The 23,091-nt window shown below is 49.8% G+C and overlaps 1 protein-coding gene and 1 pseudogene across 1 annotated transcript in view; both read right to left on the bottom strand.

Moving 5' to 3' along the window:
• Window positions 1-23,091, bottom strand: part of LOC137653510 (centrosomal protein of 85 kDa-like) — a 133,815-nt gene that overhangs the window by 95,894 nt on the left and 14,830 nt on the right. Inside the window, exons 2-3 of the mRNA XM_068386959.1 lie at window positions 21,808-21,934; window positions 6,393-6,486 (exon numbers count right to left, since the gene is read on the bottom strand). Of these exons, the coding sequence (XP_068243060.1) occupies window positions 6,393-6,486; window positions 21,808-21,934 (221 nt within the window). The remainder of the gene's footprint in view (window positions 1-6,392; window positions 6,487-21,807; window positions 21,935-23,091) is intronic.
• On the bottom strand, window positions 1,301-1,419 carry LOC137653863 (5S ribosomal RNA; annotated as a pseudogene).

Genomic DNA, 23,091 nt, shown 5'->3' with positions numbered 1-23,091 from the left:
GGGAAAGGCTGAGCAACAGGCTTCATTGCCGAGAGCAGAAAGGAGTTTCCTCCCGCCGAAAGACAATAAGACCGTTATTGCTGGAGAAGAGGCCTCAAGGGAAGAGGTATATCTCCCACGGCACCAACCACCGAAGACTCTTCACTTTGCCTGGAAGGCCCCTGCGGATGACTATCGCAGATGACGCGACCTCCGTCCCGCGACTGTAGCGGGTTGTCTCTTCTTGAGGAGGAGGCGTAGTGTCTCCAGGTATGAAGCCGAAGCGATGCCCTGGCTCGTGAAAGATGTTGCAGTGTGGTTGTTTGAGTAGTCTTTGCCGTGGGAGAAGCTCTCCCGGGAGTTCCGTCAGGGGAAGCAGAGGGTCCAGAAACCGTTCTGCGCATAGTCCCAGTGGAGCTCTCCCATTGAAAGGTTGACAGACAACCTGGTCTTGTTGAGACCCATTCTCCACAGACAAAAAGGAGGGAAGACGCAGGCGTCAAAGTTGTCCCACCATCACCGGAATGAATCTTGCCAGAGTCTCGGGGTCTGAGACTGGGGAGAAGAACAGGGGAAGCTTGAGGTTCCAAGCTGTCGCGATCAGGTCCCCCAGACCAGGACTTGCTGGTTACTCAAGGCCAAATACCCCCAGGTACACTCTCTCTATGAGGCTCTGCTCGGATAGTCGGAGAGAACATTCCTCTGCCTGGAATGAGAGCGCCGATGGTGGTATTGAGAGTATCTCAATCATCTCGGTATCTCTACTGCAAGATGTGAAGGTGTGAAAATGCGTCCCCTGCTGGTTAGAACACGCCAGAATCATGAAGTCGACGCGCACGGAGCGACTCGGCAGGAGCTGTAGGATCTGTAGAGGGGCCAGACTACGGCCCCTAAGCCTGCCTGAATGATGGAGAGGTATCCTTCAGGTCCTGACCATAGGCCTGGACCGGAACATGCCCCCCCCCCCCCCCCCCTTTTCTTTGACGAGTCCGAGAACAGCATCAAGAATGTGGGGAAAGGACGAAGATATCCACTCCCATCAAGAGGTTCCATAGGTCAACACCCATTGCAGGTCTAATAGTTCCGCTGGTCCCATAGGGGCCAGGAAGTCCGGTTAATCGTTGCCTGAAACCACCGGAACTTGGACCGCCCCACATGGAACTTATCCTGAGGCGACCGTTCGGACTATAGACGGGTCAATGAGGAAAGGAGAACTAGGAAACGTTCCAAGGTAGGGCTGAAAGCTCTGCTTGACTGAGAACAGGTACTGCGACTCTCCTCAGCCTTGCCACAGTCAACTGAAAGGAAGGGTCTGAGGATGTGGCAACAGAATCTGGCGTCCCCAGGTGGTCACCCATCCAAGTACCGACCAGAACCGACGTTGCTTAACCTCGCTGGACGGACGAGAAGCGGGGTTTCCAACGTGGTAAGGCCGTTGACTCAATATCATGGCCAGATACTCCAGATGTTGAGGCAGAAGAAGAGAAGGCTCCTAGCAAAATACCATGAACCCACACTCATGGTAAGCATCCGGAAGCTTGTCCCGGCGCTGAAGAAGGTCGAACCCGAGCCTACCGGAGTTGACCAGCCCTCCAAAAAGCAAAGGAGGCGGAAGCCTGCACCTGAGCGGCCATGAGGAAAGCAGGGAGAGTTCTTTGGGGGAAAAAAACCTGCGATGCCACGGCGGGATCGCCACACTGCATCATAAGCAGGAATACCTGCAGTCTAGGCTGAATTCCACGAGCTCCCTGGAAGATGGATGGAATGGAAACTGAAAGTACCCGTCCTTCCGATCCAGGGTTTAAGGAGTCCTGTCGCCTCGTTACCAGTCTGATCGATTCTGCTGTTCTACGCTGGCCGAAGTTTGTTCGACAAACTTGATCAGGGCTGAGAGGTCGACTACGGAACTCCCGTCTCAGATACTTCCTTACAAGAAAGGATAGACTGAAGAAGCCGGGGGTGAAGCCGTCGATGATCCTATGGAGGACCTTCGCCTAAGGTATGGATCATTCTGCCCAAACGGGCAACTCTTGCCGACGCTATGGCATAGAGGTTCAGAGACACTGAATTCGCTGACAGAGACGGCAGGCGCGATATCCTTGGCTGATCACAGAGATCGTGCGGGAATGGGCAACGGGAAGCTGTCATCCGGATGAGTAACCTTAAGCATCCTCCCAGCGTGAAACCTGCAATCCTAGAGTTCGTGAACTCTGCCGCTCCCTTTAGGACTATGCCCCCCCACGGGGGAGCCTCCCGTGCCATCTGTTCCTGACAGAAGGAAACTGCAATTGGACACCTTGTCTCAGTTGTCGTAGCCGATAACTTAGGCCGACGTGGTAGAAAGAAAAAGGCGCTGGAGCCCTGCAGAGTCTGGAAGAAAGCGCCTTGGAGGAGTGAAAACGGAAGTCGACTTCCTCCGCACAGCCGCTGTCTAAGTCTCTGTCCTTGGGCACAAACAAACTCTTCTCAAGGATGGCCCTAGCTCTGGCACTCTTCAGACCCCGAGACCAGGGCAGGGCCGCACTGGACTTCGGGGCCTTCCGAACGTCAAACACTTCATCCAAGATCGTGTCTTTGCCTTCACGGGGGGCGATGACCGGATCCATAAGCCCGTTAAGTTGCCTTATCAGGCTTAGGACCTGCCAGAAGGTATGTTCGGATTCCTGCTGATCTCCTCCCTGCGGGCTCGCAGCTAAGTCTCCTGCCCCAGGGATCTCTTCCTGGGGTGAAACGTGGACATTCCCCCGGGTAGTAGTGGGTTCCTGGCGAATCCTTGAGGAGGATTTCGGGACGGTCTTGGAGTCCTTGGATTCCCTCCTGGGAGGGATACAGGATCCCAACAAAGAGATTCGAGGGGCCCCTTCCTCACGAGATGATTCTCCTCCATGAAGCGAAGTCTCCCCCCTTGGTGCCGAGAGGAAGACTACCGCGCCACTGGACTCACCTGAGGACGGAAAGGCCTCGTCCACGGGAGAAGGAGAAAGCCCTCGAGCAGGAGAAGGGGCCTTCGCGACCGACCTCTTGGGAACCAACTTCGCCCTGGGGGAAGTCACCACGAAGTCCACTCCTCTCTTTCTCTTCAGCGTAGGAGAGACAGCCGTTGATTTGTTACCCTGGTCGGCGAGTGCTGGTTTCATAACCCTCACTAACACCCGCGCCAGAGGACAAAACCAAGTCTGTTGCTCCAAGGACACAGAGTCCAAAATCCTCGCTAAGGGGAAAGGGATCGGGCGATCCTTTGGAGTGGACACCACAGTACCTGCCTGAAAAGAAGGTGGGGAAGAATGATGTACTAACCTCTCCTCAGTAGTATCCTTGTCCTGCACTACCAACCTGTGTTTGGGTGGAGGCGATCCCGAGCGTTGTCTAGGAACACGCGTTCCTGCTGCTACCCCCGTCTGCGGAATTCGCCGCGAACGATGGTCGCGCAAGGGAGAATGGTCGCGGGGGAGCGCGGCCGAGCGATCGCGAGGTTGCGCGGGCGAATGATCGCACGGGCGCGCGGGCGAATGATCGCGCGGGCGCGCAGGCGAGCGGTCGCGCGGGCGCACAGGCGAGCGGTCGCGCAGGCGCACAAGCGAGCGGTCGCGCGGGCGCACAGGCGAGCGGTCGCGCAGGCGCACAAGCGAGCGGTCGCGCGGGCGCACAGGCGAGCGGTCGCGCGGGCGCACAGGCGAGCGGTCGCGCAGGCGAGTGGGCGCGAGGGTGGGCAGGTAAATGAGAGCGTGTCCGAGGCGGCGAACGCAAGCATTGGCGCGATGGCGAGGAAATGCGCTGCCGCGTGGGTGAGGAAGACCGCTGGCAATGTGGATCAACAGGAGATCGGTGGTGAGCTGGTGAGCGCTGACGCGCAGGTAGGCGATGGCGCGTTGTGGCATGTTGACGCGTTGGCGAGCGATAGCGAGCAGCATGCGCCGGTGAGCGATCGCGCGATGGCGAGCTAGTAGCCGGCGAACCATGTCCCTTCAGAACCTCCGGCTGACGAAGCATTGGAGAACGTTGGCGCGCAGGCTGTAACACACGTGGGCGATCCGGAGATCGCCGAGAAACAGGTGATCGCTCACGCGTAGAACGCTGGTGAATAGGCGATACCAAAATCGCCTGAGCGCGCTGACGAGCAGGTGAACACTGGCGCGTAGGTGATCGTTGACGCGTGGGAGAACGCTGGTGAATAGGCGACACTAAAATCGCCTGTGCGCGCTGGCGAGCAGGTGAACGCTGGCGAGCAGGTGATCGCTGGCGCCTAGGTGATCGCTGGCGAGCAGGAGGTCGACGCGTGAGATCCTGTGAAGGGACAGGTGGCGCGGCGCGTTCACAAGCAGGAACAGGAAGATCGCAGGCGCGTTGGCGAACATGTGCTTTTGACACATGCGCTGAACGATGTCGCGTAGCCACAGGGTCAGAAGACTGATGGCGAGCAGGGAGCTCAGCGGGAACTGTAGGATGGTCAGAGACCGCAGGGCGATGATCCTCAAATGAGCGCTGACGCTCAGAAGAGAGCTGATGAGCAGGAGAGCGTTGGCGAGGAGGGCGAACATCAGGAGAGCGCCGACGAGCAGGAGAGCGCCGACGAGCAGGAGAGCGCCGACGAGCTGGAGAGCGCTGACGAACAGGAGAGCGTTGGCAGACAGGAGAGCGCTAGCGATCAGGAAGCGCTGATGAGCAGGAGAGCGCCTGTGCGCTAACACTGAGCAGGAGCAGACCGGAAGACCGATGCCTGTCCGCCGGGAGACTGATGTCCGTCGGAAGACCGTTGTCCGTCGGGAAGACCGTTGTCCGTCGTCAGACTGCTGTCCATCTGCATCAGGGCGGATGAAGGAGTTGTAGGCTGCAAACGTAGATTCAAAAAGGCGCCTCTTAGCACCCTTATAGGGAGATGAGAGGCCCTTACGACGAGGCGGACGGTGAGCCTTACGGCGAGGGAGGCCAACAGCAACAGCAGCAGAAAAATCCTCCGAAGAGGAGTCTCTATGAGTGTACTCTCTCGCGAACGAAAGAGAAACACTTCATAGAAGAGACTGGTCAGCCAGTGACCTAAAAGGAGCAATCCTCCGAAGAGGGGCTCCTGAAGTTGCCCAGCCCCTTGAGCGAAACTGCAGGTGTGACCGCTCAGCACCAAGAGCATAGTCGCACGAAAAAAAGGCAAGAGAAGAACCCCCCAAAAGGGGAAAAACTGAAGTCTGGACAGGAAAAACTTCCCTCGGAAGGAAAGTTACCCACCCAAGGAGGCAAGCCTCCTGAGTTCTAAAATGAACTGGAGAGCTGTCAATCGTCACGGGAGTACTTCCAGTAGAAGGAGACACGCCCCTGACGAAAATCCAAAGGGGAGGCAGCAACAGACGAATCCCCAGGCCTCAACAAGACAGCTCACACCGTAGCCATATTACAGAAACGAACTAGATCGGTAACTGTAAAAAAATAAAAACAAAAAACATTAGTACACATTCATTCCCCCGGGAAGGCTCCGAAAAGGAATCCCGAGGGAAAGGAAACAAGAATTACACAACAGGCACGTGCCCTCACAACCACTTACACTCACGGAAGGAGAGCTGTAACCAAAACAGAATTATAACAATTATAATTATGAAACTATGTAATTATGTAATTTAAAAATTAATGAACACTAAAGAAAGAACGAAAACCCAGAAAGGAATCGTTCTACAAGCTGAAAAATTAACAACTACAATTAGATTCATAAACTAATTGAGACAAAACGTACGGCGTAGCAACCCCCCCCAACCGGGAAGGAAGCTTCAAGGGCGTAGTAACACGTAGTAAAAGGGTGAACGACCTCAAAAGAGAGAGAGAGAGAAAGACCGAAGTCAAACTCGATCGCAACCCATAAAATTACGCCGTGGTGGCCTAACTGCCGAGGACTCCACGGAGATATCGTACACTACACACACAACTCTGAAAAGGAAACTTACTGATTTCTATACTCAAATATATATACAAACATGAAAACATGTTTACATATATATTGAGTAAAAGAAAAGTAAGCGATTAAGTAAAGACAAAACAAACAATGGCTGCCAAGCGAGGACCAAGACAGAGACGTCTGTCCCAGTCCGAGCCAAAAGTGAAAGTGAGCATTCACCTGTGTGTGAGGGGGGGGGAGGGGTAGCTAGCTACCACTCCCCTACCCCCCGCTAACTAGCGCGGGGGTAATACACCCTCGTTAAATTCTAATGGCTCGCCATTTCAGCTGCGCTAAAAGGTAAACCCAATGTAAATAGCGTGGTTTGTATTTCGGTTACGGAACAACTTCAATTTCAATTACATAAGTCATAATACTTAGTCCCTCTACAATCTATCACTCCATACTTTTCAAATCTATCTGACTAGAATAGCAGCAATGAAAAATCATATTATAACAAATCACGATAAATACAATACTGTATATAAAAAAATACCTCTGCACTAAGAAGATACGGCGATGGCAAATTATGGTAATTTAATTGATGTCTACGAAGTATATGAGAGCTGACAGCATTACTAGAACCATCTCTGAAATCATAAAAATAAGTTGAGCATCAAATCCATCTTTTTTCTTCTTTTTTTTTTTTTCTTTTAACTTCAATTCTCACTCCTCATTCATGAATGGATACTTTTGGGAACTTAGGGATCCAGTAACATCACTCCTGGGATTGGGTAAATTGCTTTGCAATAATAAATTACTTATGCTTCTCTAACTTTAAAGAGTACTGCAACTTCACATGATCCAAATTATTCAATATTGTACTTCATTTCCCATATCTGATGGCTACACCATCCCTTGCATAAGCAGAAAACTAGATTCATTCCACAACTTTCATATTGCTTAAAATAAATTCACTGGTACAGTAGGAAAGTAAAATGACAGTAGAGGTATTTTATGTAGCAACACATTGAGGACAAAAATAATAGCTAGCGCATTGTTACATACTAGATTTATATAAAAAAGATATCCTAATCCATGGATCCTATAAGACCTGATGGGTACATGAATTATCTTTAGATCTGATGCACAAAGTAATTTCCAAACATAGTAAAAAGTGCTCCAATATGAACACGTCTATAATTTTAGAGGTTATTAAATAGGTAACTTAGTATGGTACAGGATACAATTCTAAAACAGGCATAAGCTATGCAGCCATGTAGAATAAGTGAATAAAATTCATTAAAACAGCATACCATCAAGATAGACGAAAGTGTACAAATTATTCTAATGACTTTTCCACAAAGGTGGACAGGGAATATAGGTTTAAAACAATATATAGTAATGATGCAAGAATGAGAGATTCATTCCTATGGCAATATTTGCAGACAAAAAAGAAAGCACAAATAGTGACACATCGCTCACTACCATATTCAATAACTGGTCACCTTCATCATGTTAACCGTTTGACCACAACTTTTACCTTACCGCTATGATTTTACAAATTCAAGCATTCTCGCTTCACATGCAGGATAGTTTCAAAACATGACAAATTCGGAGATAATTTGTATTTTTCCTAACTATACAAATCTTAGCTATTTAATATGGGTTATTACTTTCGCGTAGCTGAAATGACGAGCCATTAGAATTTTAACGAGGGTTTACTACCCCCATCGCTAGTTAGCAGGGGGTAGGGAGGGGTAGCTTGCTATCCCACCCCTCACACACCTGTGTGATAAGCTCACTTTGCTTAGAGGTAGGACTTCACGGGGGACAGGGCTGGCGGGCAAGTTTGATTAAATAGCTAAGGTTTGTATAGTTAGGAAAAATGTTATTTTTATTAATAAAATAAATTTTTGAATATACTTACCCGGTGATCATATAAGCTGTCAGCTCTGCTGCCCGACAGAAAAACCTAAGGACAAAATACGCCAGCGATCGCTATACAGGTGGGGGTGTACATCAACAGCGCCATCTGTCGAGCAGGTACTCAAGTACTCCATGTAAACACAGAACCAATTTTCTCCTCGGTCCACTGGGTCTCTATTGGGGAGGAAGGGAGGGTCCTTTAATATATGATCACTGGGTAAGTATATTCAAAAATTTATTTTATTAATAAAAATAAAATTTTTCAATATTAAACTTAGCCGGTGATCATATAAGCTGATTCACACCCAGGGGGGTGGGTAGAGACCAGCATTACATGTTTACATTATTAAGAGCTAAGTATTTTGTATTTCATTTTAGCAGTTATTCAAAATAACAAACATAAAATGAATAAGTACCTGGTAAGGAAGTCGACTTGAACAATTACTCTGCCTTTTTAAGTACGTCTTCCTTACTGAGCCTCGCGATCCTCATAGGATGCTGTGCGACTCCTAGGAGCTGAAGTATCAAGGGTTGCAACCCATACTAAAGGACCTCATCAAAACCTCTAATCTAGGCGCTTCTCAAGAAAAGAATTTGACCACCCGCCAAATCAACCAGGATGCGAAAGGCTTCTTAGCCTTCCGGACAACCCAAAAACAACAATAAAAAACATTTCAAGAGAAAGATTAAAAAGGTTATGGAATTAGGGGAATGTAGTGGTTGAGCCCTCACCCACTACTGCACTCGCTGCTACGAATGGTCCCAGGGTGTAGCAGTTCTCGTAAAGAGACTGGACATCTTTAAGATAAAAAGACGCGAACACTGACTTGCTTCTCCAATAGGTTGCGTCCATTATACTCTGCAGAGATCTGTTTTGTTTGAAGGCCACTGAAGTTGCGACAGCTCTAACTTCATGTGTCCTTACCTTCAGCAAAGCATGGTCTTCCTCATTCAGATGGGAATGAGCTTCTCGTATCAACAGTCTAATATAATAGGAAACTGCATTCTTCGACATAGGTAAAGAAGGTTTCTTAATAGCACACCATAAAGCTTCTGACTGTCCTCGTAAAGGTTTAGTTCGTTTTAAATAGAACTTAAGAGCTCTAACAGGGCACAAGACTCTTTCTAGTTCATTTCCAACCAAATTAGAAAGGCTTGGAATATCGAACGATTTCGGCCAAGGACGAGAAGGTAGTTCGTTTTTGGCTAGAAAACCAAGCTGCAAAGAACATGTAGCCGTTTCAGATGAAAATCCGATGTTCCTGCTGAAGGCGTGTATCTCACTGACTCTTTTAGCTGTAGCTAAGCAGATGAGGAAAAGAGTCTTTAAAGTGAGATCTTTAAAGGAGGCTGATTGTAGCGGCTCGAACCTTTCTGACATAAGGAATCTTAGTACCACGTCTAAATTCCAACCTGGTGTGGCCAAACGACGCTCCTTCGAGGTCTCAAAAGACTTAAGGAGGTCCTGTAGATCTTTGTTGTTGGAAAGATCTAAGCCTCTGTGACGGAAGACTGCTGCCAACATGCTTCTGTAACCCTTGATCGTGGGAGCTGAAAGAGATCTTCCCTTCCTCAGATATAAAAGGAAGTCAGCTATTTGAGTTACAGAGGTACTGGTTGAGGATACTGATACCGACTTGCACCAGCTTCGGAAGACTTCCCACTTCGACTGGTAGACTCTAAGAGTGGATGTCCTCCTTGCTCTAGCAATCGCCCTGGCTGCCTCCTTCGAAAAGCCTCTAGCTCTTGAGAGTCTTTCGATAGTCTGAAGGCAGTCAGACGAAGAGCGTGGAGGCTTGGGTGTACCTTCTTTACGTGTGGCTGACGTAGAAGGTCCACTCTTAGTGGAAGTGTTCTGGGAACGTCCACTAGCCATTGCAGTACCTCGGTGAACCATTCTCTCGCGGGCCAGAGGGGAGCAACCAACGTCAACCTTGTCCCTTCGTGAGAGGCGAACTTCTGCAGTACCTTGTTGACAATCTTGAACGGGGGGAATGCATAAAGGTCTAGATGGGACCAATCCAGTAGAAAGGCATCTATATGAACTGCTGCTGGGTCCGGGATTGGCGAGCAATAATTTGGGAGCCTCTTGGTCATTGAGGTTGCAAAGAGATCTATGGTAGGTTGGCCCCATGTGGCCCAAAGTCTCTTGCATACATTCTTGTGAAGGGTCCATTCTGTTGGGATGATTTGACCCTTCTGACTGAGGCGGTCCGCCATGACATTCATGTCGCCTTGAATGAACCTCGTTACTAGAGACAGGTTTAGATCTCTTGACCAGGTGAGGAGGTCCCTTGCGATCTCGTACAACTTCAGAGAATGGGTCCCTCCTTGCTTGGAGATGTACGCCAAGGCCGTGGTGTTGTCGGAGTTCACCTCCACCACCTTGCCTAGAAGGAGGGACTTGAAGCTTTTCAAGGCCAGATGAACTGCCAGTAGCTCCTTGCAGTTGATATGTAACGCTCTTTGCTCCGCGTTCCAGGTGCCCGAGCATTCCCGACCGTCTAATGTCGCACCCCAGCCCGTGTCCGATGCGTCCGAGAAGAGAACGTGGTTGGGGGTCTGAACAGTCAGTGGCAGACCCTCTCTGAGGTTGATGTTGTCCTTCCACCAGGTCAGTGATGACTTCATCTTCTCGGAAATAGGGATCGAGACCGCTTCTAGCGTCTTGTCCTTTCTCCAGTGAACAGCCAGGTGAAATTGAAGGGGACGGAGGTGCAGTCTCCCTAACGCAATGAACTGGTCCAGTGATGAAAGCGTCCCTATCAGACTCATCCACTGTCTGACTGAACATCGGTCCTTCATTAGCATGTTCTGGATGTATCCTTGGGCTTGACTTATTCTGGGGGCCGACGGAAAAGCCAGAAAAGCTTGACTGTGAATCTCCATCCCTAGGTACACTATAGTTTGGGATGGGACCAGTTGGGACTTTTCCATATTGACCAGGAGACCCAATTCCTTGGTCAGATCTAGAGTCCACTTTAGATTCTCCAGACAGCGACGACTGGACGAAGCTCTTAAAAGCCAGTCGTCCAAATAGAGGGAGGCTCTGATGTCTGTTAAATGCAGGAATTTGGCAATATTCCTCATCAGTTTCGTAAAGACAAGAGGCGCCGTGCTTAGGCCAAAGCACAGGGCTTGAAATTGGTAGACAACCTTCCCGTAAACGAACCTTAGAAAAGGTTGGGAATCTGGGTGGATGGGGACGTGAAAGTAAGCGTCCTTGAGGTCTAAAGAGACCATCCAGTCTTCCTTCCTGACCGCTGCTAGAACAGACTTTGCCGTCTCCATGGCGAACGTCTGCTTGGTGACAAAGACATTCAGAGCACTGACGTCTAGCACCGGTCTCCACCCTCCTGTCTTCTTTACCACTAAGAAGAGAAGGTTGTAGAAGCCCGGGGATTGATGGTCCCGGACTTTGACTACCGCTCCCTTTTCTAGTAAGAGAGACACCTCTTGCTTCAAAGCTAGTCGCTTGTCCTCCTCTCTGTACCTGGGAGAGAGGTCGATGGGAGTCGTTGCTAGAGGGGGCTTGCGCAAGAATGGGATCTTGTACCCCTCTCTGAGCAACTTCACAGATTGTGCATCTGCGCCCCTGTTCTCCCAGGACTGCCAGTAGTTCTTGAGTCTGGCTCCCACTGCTGTCTGAAGAATGTGGCAGTCAGACTCTGCCTCTAAAGGACTTGGTACCTTTCTTCTTGCTCCCACGTTTCCCTTCGGCACGAGCACCTCCTCTGCTGGAGGCTCTGCCACGAAAGGGCGGAATGAATCTTGACGCTGGAGTATCCATCCTGGGTCTAGACACGGAAGGCAAAGGGGTGGCTTTGCGTGCAGAAGACGCAACCAGGTCATGCGTGTCTTTTTGAATCAAGGAGGCAGCAATCTCCTTGATCAACTCCTCTGGGAAAAGGCACTTCGAGAGAGGGGCAAACATAAGCTCCGACCTCTGACATTGAGTTACTCCAGCTGACAAGAAGGAGCAAAGGTTTTCTCGTTTCTTGAGGACCCCGGAAACGAACGAAGCCGCAAGCTCACCGGAACCGTCCCGTATGGCCTTGTCCATGCAGGACATAATGAGCATGGAAGTCTCCTTGTCAGAAGGGGAGGTCTTCCTGCTCAACGCTCCCAAACACCAGTCCAAAAAGTTGAACACTTCGAACGCTCTGAACACTCCTTTCATCAGATGATCTAAATCTGAAGGAGTCCAACAAATCTTGGAGCGTCTCATGGCCAGCCTGCGGGGAGAGTCTACTAGACTTGAGAAGTCGCCCTGGGCAGAGGCAGGAACTCCCAAGCTGAGAACTTCTCCCGTGGCATACCAGACGCTCGATCTGGAAGCGAGTTTCGCAGGGGGAAACAAGAATGCTGTCTTCCCCAGGTGCTTCTTGGACTGCATCCAATCTCCCACCACCCTTAAAGCTCTCTTGGACGAGCGGGCGAGGACGAGCTTCGTAAAGGCAGGCGCGGATGACTGCGTGCCTAAAGCGAACTCAGATGGAGGTGAGCGTGGGGCCGCAGAAACAAATTGATCTGGATACAAGTCCTTGAACAGTGCAAGTACTTTTCTAAAGTCCAGGGAGGGAGGCGTGGTCTTGGGTTCGTCGATGTCCGTGTGCGGGTCGTCAAGGTGTGCAGCGTCGTCATCATCAGAGAGTCCATCGTCTGAATGCTGAAGAGGAAGCGGCAAAGGAGTAGGCATTGGCTGGTCAGCTGAGTCCGGCAGCACGGGTGCATGCGTGACTGCACTGGACGCAACGTCATGGAACTGTTGGTCAGTCTGAGAGCAGGCAACAACCATAGCTGCGCGGGGGGCGCAAAGCGTCTACTCCCGACTGTATAGTCTGCTGTGGGCGAGTAGGGGTAACCACAGTTGGTTGCGGAGGTTGACGCACCGCGTCAAAACAAAACAACTTAGGTTGTTGTTGTAACTCGCGAACGTCAACGGAGGGTTCCGTGCGTCGGCGAACGATAACATGCGGCTGGCAGGGTACAGTGCGCATGGGTGGCGGGACTCTCACAGCTGGAGTGCGGGAGAAGGTAGCCTCAGCGTCAACTGGACGCACAACCGTGGTTGGTTGTAGGCTAACGGGTGCAGCGTCAACCTTCTCCGCACGAAAGTCCTGCATTAACGATGATAACTGTGTCTGCATGGTCTGCAGCAAAGCCCACTTAGGGTCTACAGTAGCAGGAGCGGCAACAGACGGTGTTACTGCCTGTTGCGGTACCGCTTTGCCTCTCTTAGGAGGTGTGCAGTCATCTGAAGACTGCAGCGAGTCCGAACTGACCCAGTGGCTACAACTGGGCCGTTGGACTTGCGCGGAAGGGACCTTGCGTTTGAGAGGTCGTGAGACCTTGGTCCATTGTTTCTGCCGAGAAACATCTCCCACAGACGAGGAATAAATGGGCTCTCTCGTCTTCTTGTGGGTGGGGCGATCTTGGCAAGATACGTCCGAAACCACGGAGGGAACGTCTGTCCGCTGATTAAAGCCTGTCGAACCCTTTGGTCGTACGACATTGCTTCTCCCCTGGGCTTGGGAGCTTGCAAGAGGTCCCGGACTGGGAGGACGACAGGCACGAACAGACACACCCTCAAGCGCAACACTAACACTTTTCACAACACTTCCACTCACTAGGTCACTACCCACTGCACTCTTACCCTTCAACTCCCTGACGTCTGCCATGAGTTGGTTACGGTCACTCGCCAATGACTCGACTCTCTCACCCAGAGCCTGGATGGCACGCATCATATCTGCCATCGAAGGTTGTTGAGTGCTAGAAGGGGGATCAGGAGCAACCACTACAGGGGAAGGAATAGGTTGTGGGGCATGGGGAGAGGAAAAATCAACTGAGCGAGATGAACTCCTCCTGACTCTATCTCTCTCTAGCCTACGTGAATATTTAAGGAATTCGAGAAAATCGAATTTCGAAAGCCCAACGCATTCCTCACACCGATCTTCCCATTGACAGGATTTACCCCGACAATTGGAACAAATGGTGTGAGGATCGATAGAGGCCTTCGGAAGACGCCTTGAACAGTCCCTAGCACTACACTTCCTGTATTTAGGGACTTGAGAAGGGTCAGCCATCTTGAATTAGTCAAAGGGGAAATTCAAAATCTATCCAAGTCGTCAACAAATAATCCAAAATTCAATCAAAGAATGCAAGGAAGTATTGAAGATAACCTCAGCAAAGCGAAAGCTAACAACTAGAAATGAGTACTTCACCAAAATCTGTGAAAATCAATCCAGTAAGCAACAGCGTATTTAGTAGGTCTTGCCGGTGGCACGACAGAGAGAAAATTGGTTCTGTGTTTACATGGAGTACTTGAGTACCTGCTCGACAGATGGCGCTGTTGATGTACACCCCCACCTGTATAGCGATCGCTGGCGTATTTTGTCCTTAGGTTTTTCTGTCGGGCAGCAGAGCTGACAGCTTATATGATCACCGGCTAAGTTTAATATTGAAAAATACAAATTATCTACAAATTTGTCACTTGTTCCGTAACTGAAATACAAATCACGCTATTAAATATGGGTGACTCAACCCTTAGGAAGGGTGGAAAAGTCCCAGCCATACTGGCTTTTGGCTTTGCCCGGGGACTCATTATCTGAGTGTGTCAGTACTCAACAATAAGGAGTCCCTGCACCTCGCTAGAACCTTGCTACGCAAGGGCTGCAGCCTACATAAGCTGTGTGTGAAGGATTATGTCCTAGGAAGTTGACCTGAAGCTCTTTAGATGGAAAACTTTAGGCTAGGACTTACCCAATACCACCTCGTCAGGATATGGGGACGTGACAATATTAACTTAATACTAGGAACACAAGGAAGCATGGTTTACCTGCAGTGGTTTGAGGTCAGCTATGCAGAGAACCCAGGATGCTGCTTTCTCCAAGGAAGGAGAGGATGAAGAAAAGAATAAGGGCCAGACAAATCTTTTCATTCATGCAGACTAAGACCGGGTAACAATGCCCTCAACCCTCTGCTACCTGTCCATTAAGGAGCCTGAGGTTAGACCAGCTGTTGTGCAGCCACCACAGGGCCGATAGAGAACGTATCGAGCCTCCTGTGTGTCACGTCTTGCAGGTAGTGGGCTGTGAAGGTCGTCTGACGCTTCCACACCCCTGCTTGTAGAACCTGCGTCACTGAGAAGTTCTTCTTGAAGGTCAGGGACGTAGCTACAACCCTGACATCATGCGCTCTAAGGCGACATGATGGATCACCCTACGAATCCATGCGGAGATGGTATTCTTGGTGACCCTCCTCTTTGTTCTCCTCTCCCAGTGCTCACAAACAAAGCTTGCACTTGGGGACGAATGCAGCCATTCTTTGAGATATAACCTCAGACTCCTTACTGGACACAGTAGGAGATGGTCTGGGTCATCTGTTACAGAACGAAGACTCAAAATCCAGAAAGGGTTGAATCGAGGATCCGGCACTCCCGGATTCTGTGTCTTAGCCACAAACTCAGAGACGAATCTGAACGTTACCTCCCCTCATGCCCTTGCATGGGCGATGTCATACGAGAGACCATGAAGTTCACCGACTCGCTTGGCCAAGGCCAAAGCTAGTAGGAACACCGCCTTCCAAGTTAGGTAGCGATTTGAAGCCTGGCGAAATGGATAGTAGGGAGGCCTCCTAAGAGGCCTGAGAATTCGAACCATGTTCCTTGGAGGAGGTCTCACTTCCGACTGAGGGCAGGTAAGATTGTATCTTCGTATGAGTAGGGAAAGTACCAGCGAGGAAGAAAAGTCCGCTCTTTTGAGCCTGAAGGCTAGACTTAAGGCTGAGCGATAGCCTTTCATTGCCGAGACTGAAAGGCGCATTCTTCCCGCAAATAAACGAAGAACTCTGCTCTTGCTGGAATAGTGGTATCGAGTGGAGAGATACCCCTTCATGATTCCAACCACAGAAAACTCGCCGCTTTGCCTGGTAGGCCCCTGCGGATGACCTGTGCAGGTGTCCAGACATCCCGTTCGCAACTTGTTGCGACAATCCTCTCTTAGTGAGGAGATGCTGGATAGTCTCCAGGCGTGAAGTGTGGTTGTTTGAGTAGATTGTGTCGCAGAGGGAGTTCTCCCGGAAGTTCTGTTAGGAGTTGCGGAAGGTTCGGAAACCATTCCGCGTGATGCCATAGCGTAGCTATAAAGGGTCATCGAGCGATTGACCGATATTCTGGTCTTATTGAGCACGCTCCTCATCAGACAGAACGGGGGAAAAGCGCACACGTTGGTGCTGTCCCACCGTTGTTGGAAGGCATCTTGCCAGTGCTTTGGGATCTGGGACTGGGGGAAATACAGCGGGAGCTTGAAGTTCAGCGCTGTAGCGAACCGATCCACAGTCGGGTAACCCCACAAAGTCAGGACTTTGTTGGCCACTGGATGATCCAAGGACCACTCGGTACTCATTATCTGAGATGCTCTGCTCCGACTGTCGGCGAGCACATTCCCTTTGTCAGGAATGAAGCGAGCCGATAGAGGAATCGAGTGGACTTCGGTCTATCTCAGTATCTCTACTGAGAGATGGGATAGCTGCTTTGAAAAGGTACCTTCTTGCTTGTTGATGTAAGCCACTACTGTGGTGTTGTCGCTCATCACACCACAGAGTGATCCGCTAGGTCTTTGTTGGCACTGTTAAAGGGCCATGAAAAACGGCCTTCATCTCTAGCAGATTTATATGGAGGCACTTTTCCGATTCCGACCACAGGCCAGAGGCCCTGTGGTACAGAACGTGGTCCCCCCCCCCCCCCCCCCCCGTTCCTTTGAGGTGTCCGAAAACAGCCTCCAAACCGGGGGAAGGAACGAGAAGATCCATTCTTTCCCGTAGGTTCTCGCCTGTAACCCACAACTGGGGGTTCGTCCGTTCCGAAGGATCCATAGGGATCATGATGTCCAGGGAATCACAGCCTTGATTCCACTCGGACCTGAGTCGCCCCTGGAGAGACCTCATCCTAAGGCGACCGTTGAGGACTAGACGAGCCAAGGGTGAAAGGTGACCGAGGAGACGTAACCACGATTGGGTTGGAAGCTCTTCTCGTCTGAGGAAAGGGCTTGCGACTTTTCTCAGCCTTGCTATCCTGTCGTCTGCTGGAAAGGCTTTATGGAGATTGGTGTTTATAATCATGCCTAGGTAAACCAGTCATTGATTGGGCAGCAGAGCAGACCTCTCGAGACTTGCCATGATCCTTAGATCCAGGAAAAGTCGTAGAAGTTTGTCTTGGTGTCAAAGAGGGAAAGACTCCGCGTCTGCTAGGATCAGGCAGTCATCCAGATAACGGAGGAGACGGAAGCCGATCCTGAGTGCCCATGATGAAATTAAGGTGAACAGTCCGGTGAAACCCTGTGGTGCTGTGGAGAGACCAAAACACGGCACCTTGAACTGGTACTCCTTGTTGTCTATGCTGAATCCTAAGTACTTCCTTGAAGACGGATGGACTGGGATCTGGAAGTACACGGCCTTCAGGTCCAGTAAACACAAGAAGTCTTGCGATTTACTGCCAGACTGACTGTGTCTGCGGTCTCCATGCTGACCGAAGTATTCTTTAATCTGGACCTCTGCCCACAGAGTTAGCCCCCTTGCTGATCCCATGGCAAGGGTGCTAAATGACACCGGATTCGTCCTCAGGGGAGGTAGAGATGTTGTGAACAGGACGAGATATTCCTGACTGCTTACGGAAATCGTCCAGGAAACGGCCCTGAGTTGCTGCAACCTGTCTGCGCAACCTTGTAGGTATCCCGCCACTGGCGGACATGCCGGGGAACTGCCAATCCTAGCGTTTGCGGCCTCGGTTGCCCCTTCTAGGATTCTTCCCTCCCCTGGGGAACTTTTTGCCTTTCTTGTCCTTGACCAGAAAGGGCTTACACCCCACTGTCTTAGCTGCCGTTGATTTGGTAGGACGTGGCTGCTGAGGTGCTGGTTTATAGGGCTTGAATGTCAAAGCCCTATATAGGAGGGAGTCTCGGAGACTTTCTACACCTCTCAGCCGCCTACTTCACGTCCTTAGGCTCAAACAGGTTCGTTCCCATAACGAAGAATGTCTGAGCCTGAAGAATTGGTGCTAGAGGACTCCCGGTATTTCTTTGGAGTCCTTGACTCCCTCCCAGGAGGGATGCAGGACTCCAACAACGACGGAGGCAGGCTCTTCTCTACCTTTATTCGAGAAAACTTATCGCGGGAGGTGGGGTTTCCCTCAATGGTGTGATTGGGGAACGTCTCACCTCCCGTGATTCTCCTGAGGGCAGGAAAACTTCGTCCGAAGGTGAAGGAGAAAAGTCTGAGGGGGGAGAGTACCTGCCTCGAAGACTTACGAGGAGACAGCTACATCCTCGGAGAAGTTACCTCATCCGAACTCCTCTTTTCCTCTTTGGGGGAGTGGTTGCAGCCAAGGATTTGTGGCTCCATTCAGAGAGAACAGCTTGAAAGCCTGTGCTACCGCTCTGATTAGAGTCCCAAAGCTGCCTTCCGGCCGACGGTTGCGCTGTCAGACACTCCCTCTGGAGGGGAAGTCGCCTGTAAAAAGATAAGGAACGGCATGTCCCTGGACCTTTCTGGAACCTTCCCCCATCTGGCAAGCACACTGTTCTGTGCTTGGGGGGTGGGGAGAAAAGTGGCAATGGCAACCTTACAGCGCGTTGTCCGGCAGGCTCGCGCGGGGGAGGGTATTGGCGATTGCGCTAGGGAGAGTGCTGGCGCTCGCACTATGGGAAATACCCGGGGGGGGGGCGCGCGCGAGAGACTGTTGAAAAGCTCGCGCGCGGGCGAGACTTCATAGGGTGCGCAGGAATCAGATTGACGAGCAGGGTCAGAATGAAGAGCCCGTGCGGACCAGAATGTTGGCGCGCGCGTACGAGTTTGTTGGTGCGCGCGGAAGAGATCGTCGGCGCTTGCGCGCATAAGAGATCGTCGGCGCTTGCGCGCATAAGAGATCGTCGGCGCTTGCGCGCATAAGAAGATCGTCGGCGCTTAAAAATCCTCGGCGCTTGCGCGCGCAAGAAGATCGTCGGCGCTCGCGCGTAAGGAGATCGTCAGCGCTTGCGCGCATAAGAAGATCGTCAGCACTTGCGTGCGTTAGAAGGTCGGCAAGTGCGCGCGGGAAACCATCGGTGCCCGCGCGCGGACGATCGTCGGCGCTTACACACGTATAAAGATCGTCAGCGCTTGCTCGTGAAAGAAGATCGTCGGCGCTTGCGCGCATAAGAAGATCGTCGGCGCTAGCGCACACGCTTGTGCGCTAGGTTGAAGGATCAGCTGACAGGACGATCAGGAACTGGGATATGTCCTTAAAAGGGAGGGCATCCCCTGGAGAGGACCAAGGCAGGTCTGCTTTAGAGTCCAGAGCCGACGATCAACACTGGAAGTACTGCTTGATACTCCGAGGAGTGGTTTCTATGAGAGACCTCTCCCGTGAACGGGAGAGGTGCCCTTCGTAGAAGAGACTTGGAGACACTGCAGGCTGAACCACTGGTGAGCGCCTGTGCGCTTTCTCAGGAACTCCAACGATGTGCGCTAATGCGCAGGGAACGTTGGCGAGCAGTGCCTGGAACAGGGAGTCTCTGGATAGCAGTCTCAGGAACATCAGGACCAGCAGGCGAACGCGCAGGAGAACGTTGGCGCGCAGGGGATACCTGGCGCTTAAGGGACCTAAACACAATGTGAGAAAGCCCCTTTGCCCCGAAGGGAACGGTGTCCGTTGGATAACGGGGGACGTGGGCGCCCACAGCGCATCAGCGGCCAGGAACGGAGACGGCAGGTCAGCAGGTCTAGGAGAACGAGACCCCGAAGGATCAGAGTGACTAAGGGCACGAGAGACCAAAGGCCTAACGTAGCCTGTGTTGCGAGACCCCGAAGGGTCAGCGCAAAACGAGAAACCGAAGTTTCCCTGTCACTAAACACCGAAGTGTTGGAGTGACTAAAGTTACGAGAGCCCAAGGGTTCTGCGCAACTAATGTTACGAGACCCCGAAGGGTCAGCGTAACGGGAAACTGAAGTTTCCTTATCACTAAACACCGAAGTGTTAGTGACTAAAGTTACGAGAGCCCAAGGGATCAACGTAAATAAAGTTACGAGACCCCGAAGGGTCAGCGTAACGAGAAACCGAAGTTTCCCTGTCACTAAACACCGAAGTGTTAGTGACTGAACAGCAAGCTGGTCTAATCAGGAACAATCCTCCGAAGAGGAGTCTCTATAATTGGCCTCTCTCGCGAACGAGAGAGGTGAACACTTCGTAGAAGAGACTAGAAGGGCCGTAAGGTCAGCAAGCTGACCTATAAGGAGCAATCCTCCGAAGAGGAGCCCTTATGAGAGGCCTCCCTTGCGAACGAGAGAGGTCAAGACAGATCCTGCAGCTGCTCAGCCCCTTGAGCATAGCTACCGAAGAGACCGCTCAGCCCCAAGAGCATAGTCACATAAGTTCCATGGACCGGCCTTGCAACCGCTCAGCCCCTTAGGCATGGTTACAAGAGCGGTAGCTCAGCACCAAGAGCAACCGCCTAAGGACCAGGAAAATTAAGGTATGAGAAGTTTCCCCTCTGCAGGGGGAAGATCTCACACCTGGGAAGGGAACCTCCCTCGAAAGGGATGTTACCTACCCCTGGAGGCGATGTCCTAGAGGGACGGCAGCGACAGCAGACTCCCCAGGCATAAACAGGACAGCTCTGCTTCATTGGCACACTTCAGTCAAACGAAGAAAAACTGCATAGTTAACTGGGAAAATAAAGTTAAATAATTATTTAACAGAAATTCCCCCGGGAGGAACTCCGAAGAGTAACCCCGAGGGAATAGCAAAACATAAGAATTAAAGATTAAGTATGCGCCCTCCTCCCCTACTGACATTCACGGGAGAAGGGGGAGGGCGGAGAACTTTAACAAAAAACAGAATTATAACAATTATAATTATGAAACTGATTTTTGAATGTTCACAAATAGTAAGAACCACTGACCCCCGAAGGGAAGTGTTCCCCAGAAGCTGAAAAGTTAAAAATACAATTAGATTTCATTAAAAATAATTGAGGCAAATAAAACGGAAAAGCAACTCAGCCCGCAACGGGAAAGAAGTTTCCTTAATAGTACGTAGTAGTAGTAAAAGGGTGAACGACCTCGAGTAGAGAGAGAGAACGTAGTCAAACTAAGCTCCCACATTCCCTTCGCTGAAAATCCAAGTTCCCCGTAGGAAAGGAGGAACAGCGAATATAAAAGATGAATGAAGAAAGTCCAGCGATGACGATTCCCCACGGCGGACGAATTAACGGAAAGCCGAATGAAACGACCGAAGGACCAAGAGGGAGAGGCCGCGCCCCATAACGAGAAACCGTGGTGGCCTAGTACTACCGGTGTCATTGTCGTACACTACCACACAGCACAAACACTGAAAAGAAAACTTACTACATTTCTATACACAAAAATATATACATAAACATAAAGAATGTTTATATACTGTATATTACAAGTATAAGAAAAAGTAAGTAAAAAGACATAAAGCATTAATGGCTGTCAAAAAGCGAGGGTGAAAGCGGACATGTCCGCTCACCACCTGAGCCAAAAGTAAAGTGAGCTCATCACACAGGTGTGTGTGTGCGGGGGGGGGGGGGGGGGGGGGGGGGGGGGGGGGGTTAGCAAGCTACCCCTCCCTACCCCCCGCTAACTAGCGATGGGGGTAGTAAACCCTCGTTAAAATTCTAATGGCTCGTCATTTTATCTACGCGAAAGTAATAACCCATATTAAATAGCGTGGTTTGTATTTCAGTTACGGAACAAATTCAATTTCGCATTTTTATATCAATCCAATTTAACAACCACACATTATTTTCATACAGAAGTTGGTAAAATTACCCCTACATATAAGTAAAGTTTGACTTTATTAAACACCATCTCAACTTATATAACTCAGAAGAGGATAAATGTAGGAGCACCTACAAACAAGCTACAGTATTTTATTAACCATAGTAGTGTAGTTGATTAACGATAGATATAAAATTCCCTATCACTCGGTATCAAAGATTTAATTTTACAGCAATTACTTTCCATTGTTACTAGGCACTTGACCTTACCCTTCAGCAAAGGGCCGAACTACAGCAGCTGGAAGCATCATTTTACCCTCCTGATCAACAGGGTCTTCAACTTCCACACTCTGAATAACGCGCCTTTTATCTCGATGTCTTGGTGTCCTCCAAACTCCTGTAAAAATGCAAATATGACAAATTTGGAATTAATTTGCATTCTTTCCTAACTATACAAACCTGAAGTTCTTTACATGGAAAATTTAGTACGAGCAGGCGTAAATGGCCATAAAAACTTTTAACGAAATCTACCTACATAAATACAAACCATTATTTTCAATAAAATACTCATCCTTCAGAGATATGAAGTCTCTATGAACAAACTTGTAGCTAGTTCAACTTTCTCAGAAAATGTCAGAGCACCTAGTTCTGTAAAAGACTGAAGGTGATGACTCCTGCCAACCTCCTATAGGTCTGATCCAGGACATGCTACAGGCAATACAGTAGGTTAGGCCCATACCAAGTGTAAATGGTACTCGGTCACATGAGAACCTAAGCATTCAGTTAGTTCTTTGTGCATGTTCCATAACATTTTTCATAATCATGACCTCCCTTTACATTCCGATCTACCCAGACTGTACCATCCTATACTTAGTACTGTACTAGCTATGCCATTAATTCTAAATCTTGCTTTCTCCATCATATGGCTCAACACTTTACAGTACAATATTCTAGAGGTTTTATTCCAGTTGTGATCCCACTGTAATGATCATCCTAATCTGGCAGTTGAATTGCTGGGACAAGAAGTTCAAACTTGCAGCAAATGTTTTTATAATGAAAAGGTGGACATAAGTCTCTCTTCATAGTTTATACTACTTTCACTAGCTAAGCTACAGCCCTAGTTGGAAAAGCAGGATGATGCAAGCCCAAGAGTTCCAACAGGGAAAATAAACTTGATACTGATCTTAAGTTGTTTGATATTTTTAACTCATTACATCTCATAGTCTATAGTTTATATATTTCCTTTCCTCGATGTGCTATTTTCCCTGTTGGAGCCCTTGGCGTTGTAGCTTAACTAGTAATAATGATAATCCATTATATAAAAAAGAGAAAGTGTCTGGCTACATATATATAAATATATATACAGTACTATACATACTGTATTTCTTTGCAGTCACACTCGTCATCATTACAAGATGTATACCAACTCGGTCTCTCCCGGTCCCTCAGGTAAGGGGGAGTGCGTATGGGTGGATATCTAAATATTCAGCCGCCATTTTTGACATGTTGCGTACACTAATAATAATATGTTGTCCAAATGTCTACAATATACAA

Source organism: Palaemon carinicauda, chromosome 14 (assembly GCF_036898095.1).
Source record: "Palaemon carinicauda isolate YSFRI2023 chromosome 14, ASM3689809v2, whole genome shotgun sequence".
Classification (NCBI taxonomy): domain Eukaryota; kingdom Metazoa; phylum Arthropoda; class Malacostraca; order Decapoda; family Palaemonidae; genus Palaemon; species Palaemon carinicauda.
This window is presented reverse-complemented; position numbering and strand designations above follow the sequence as displayed.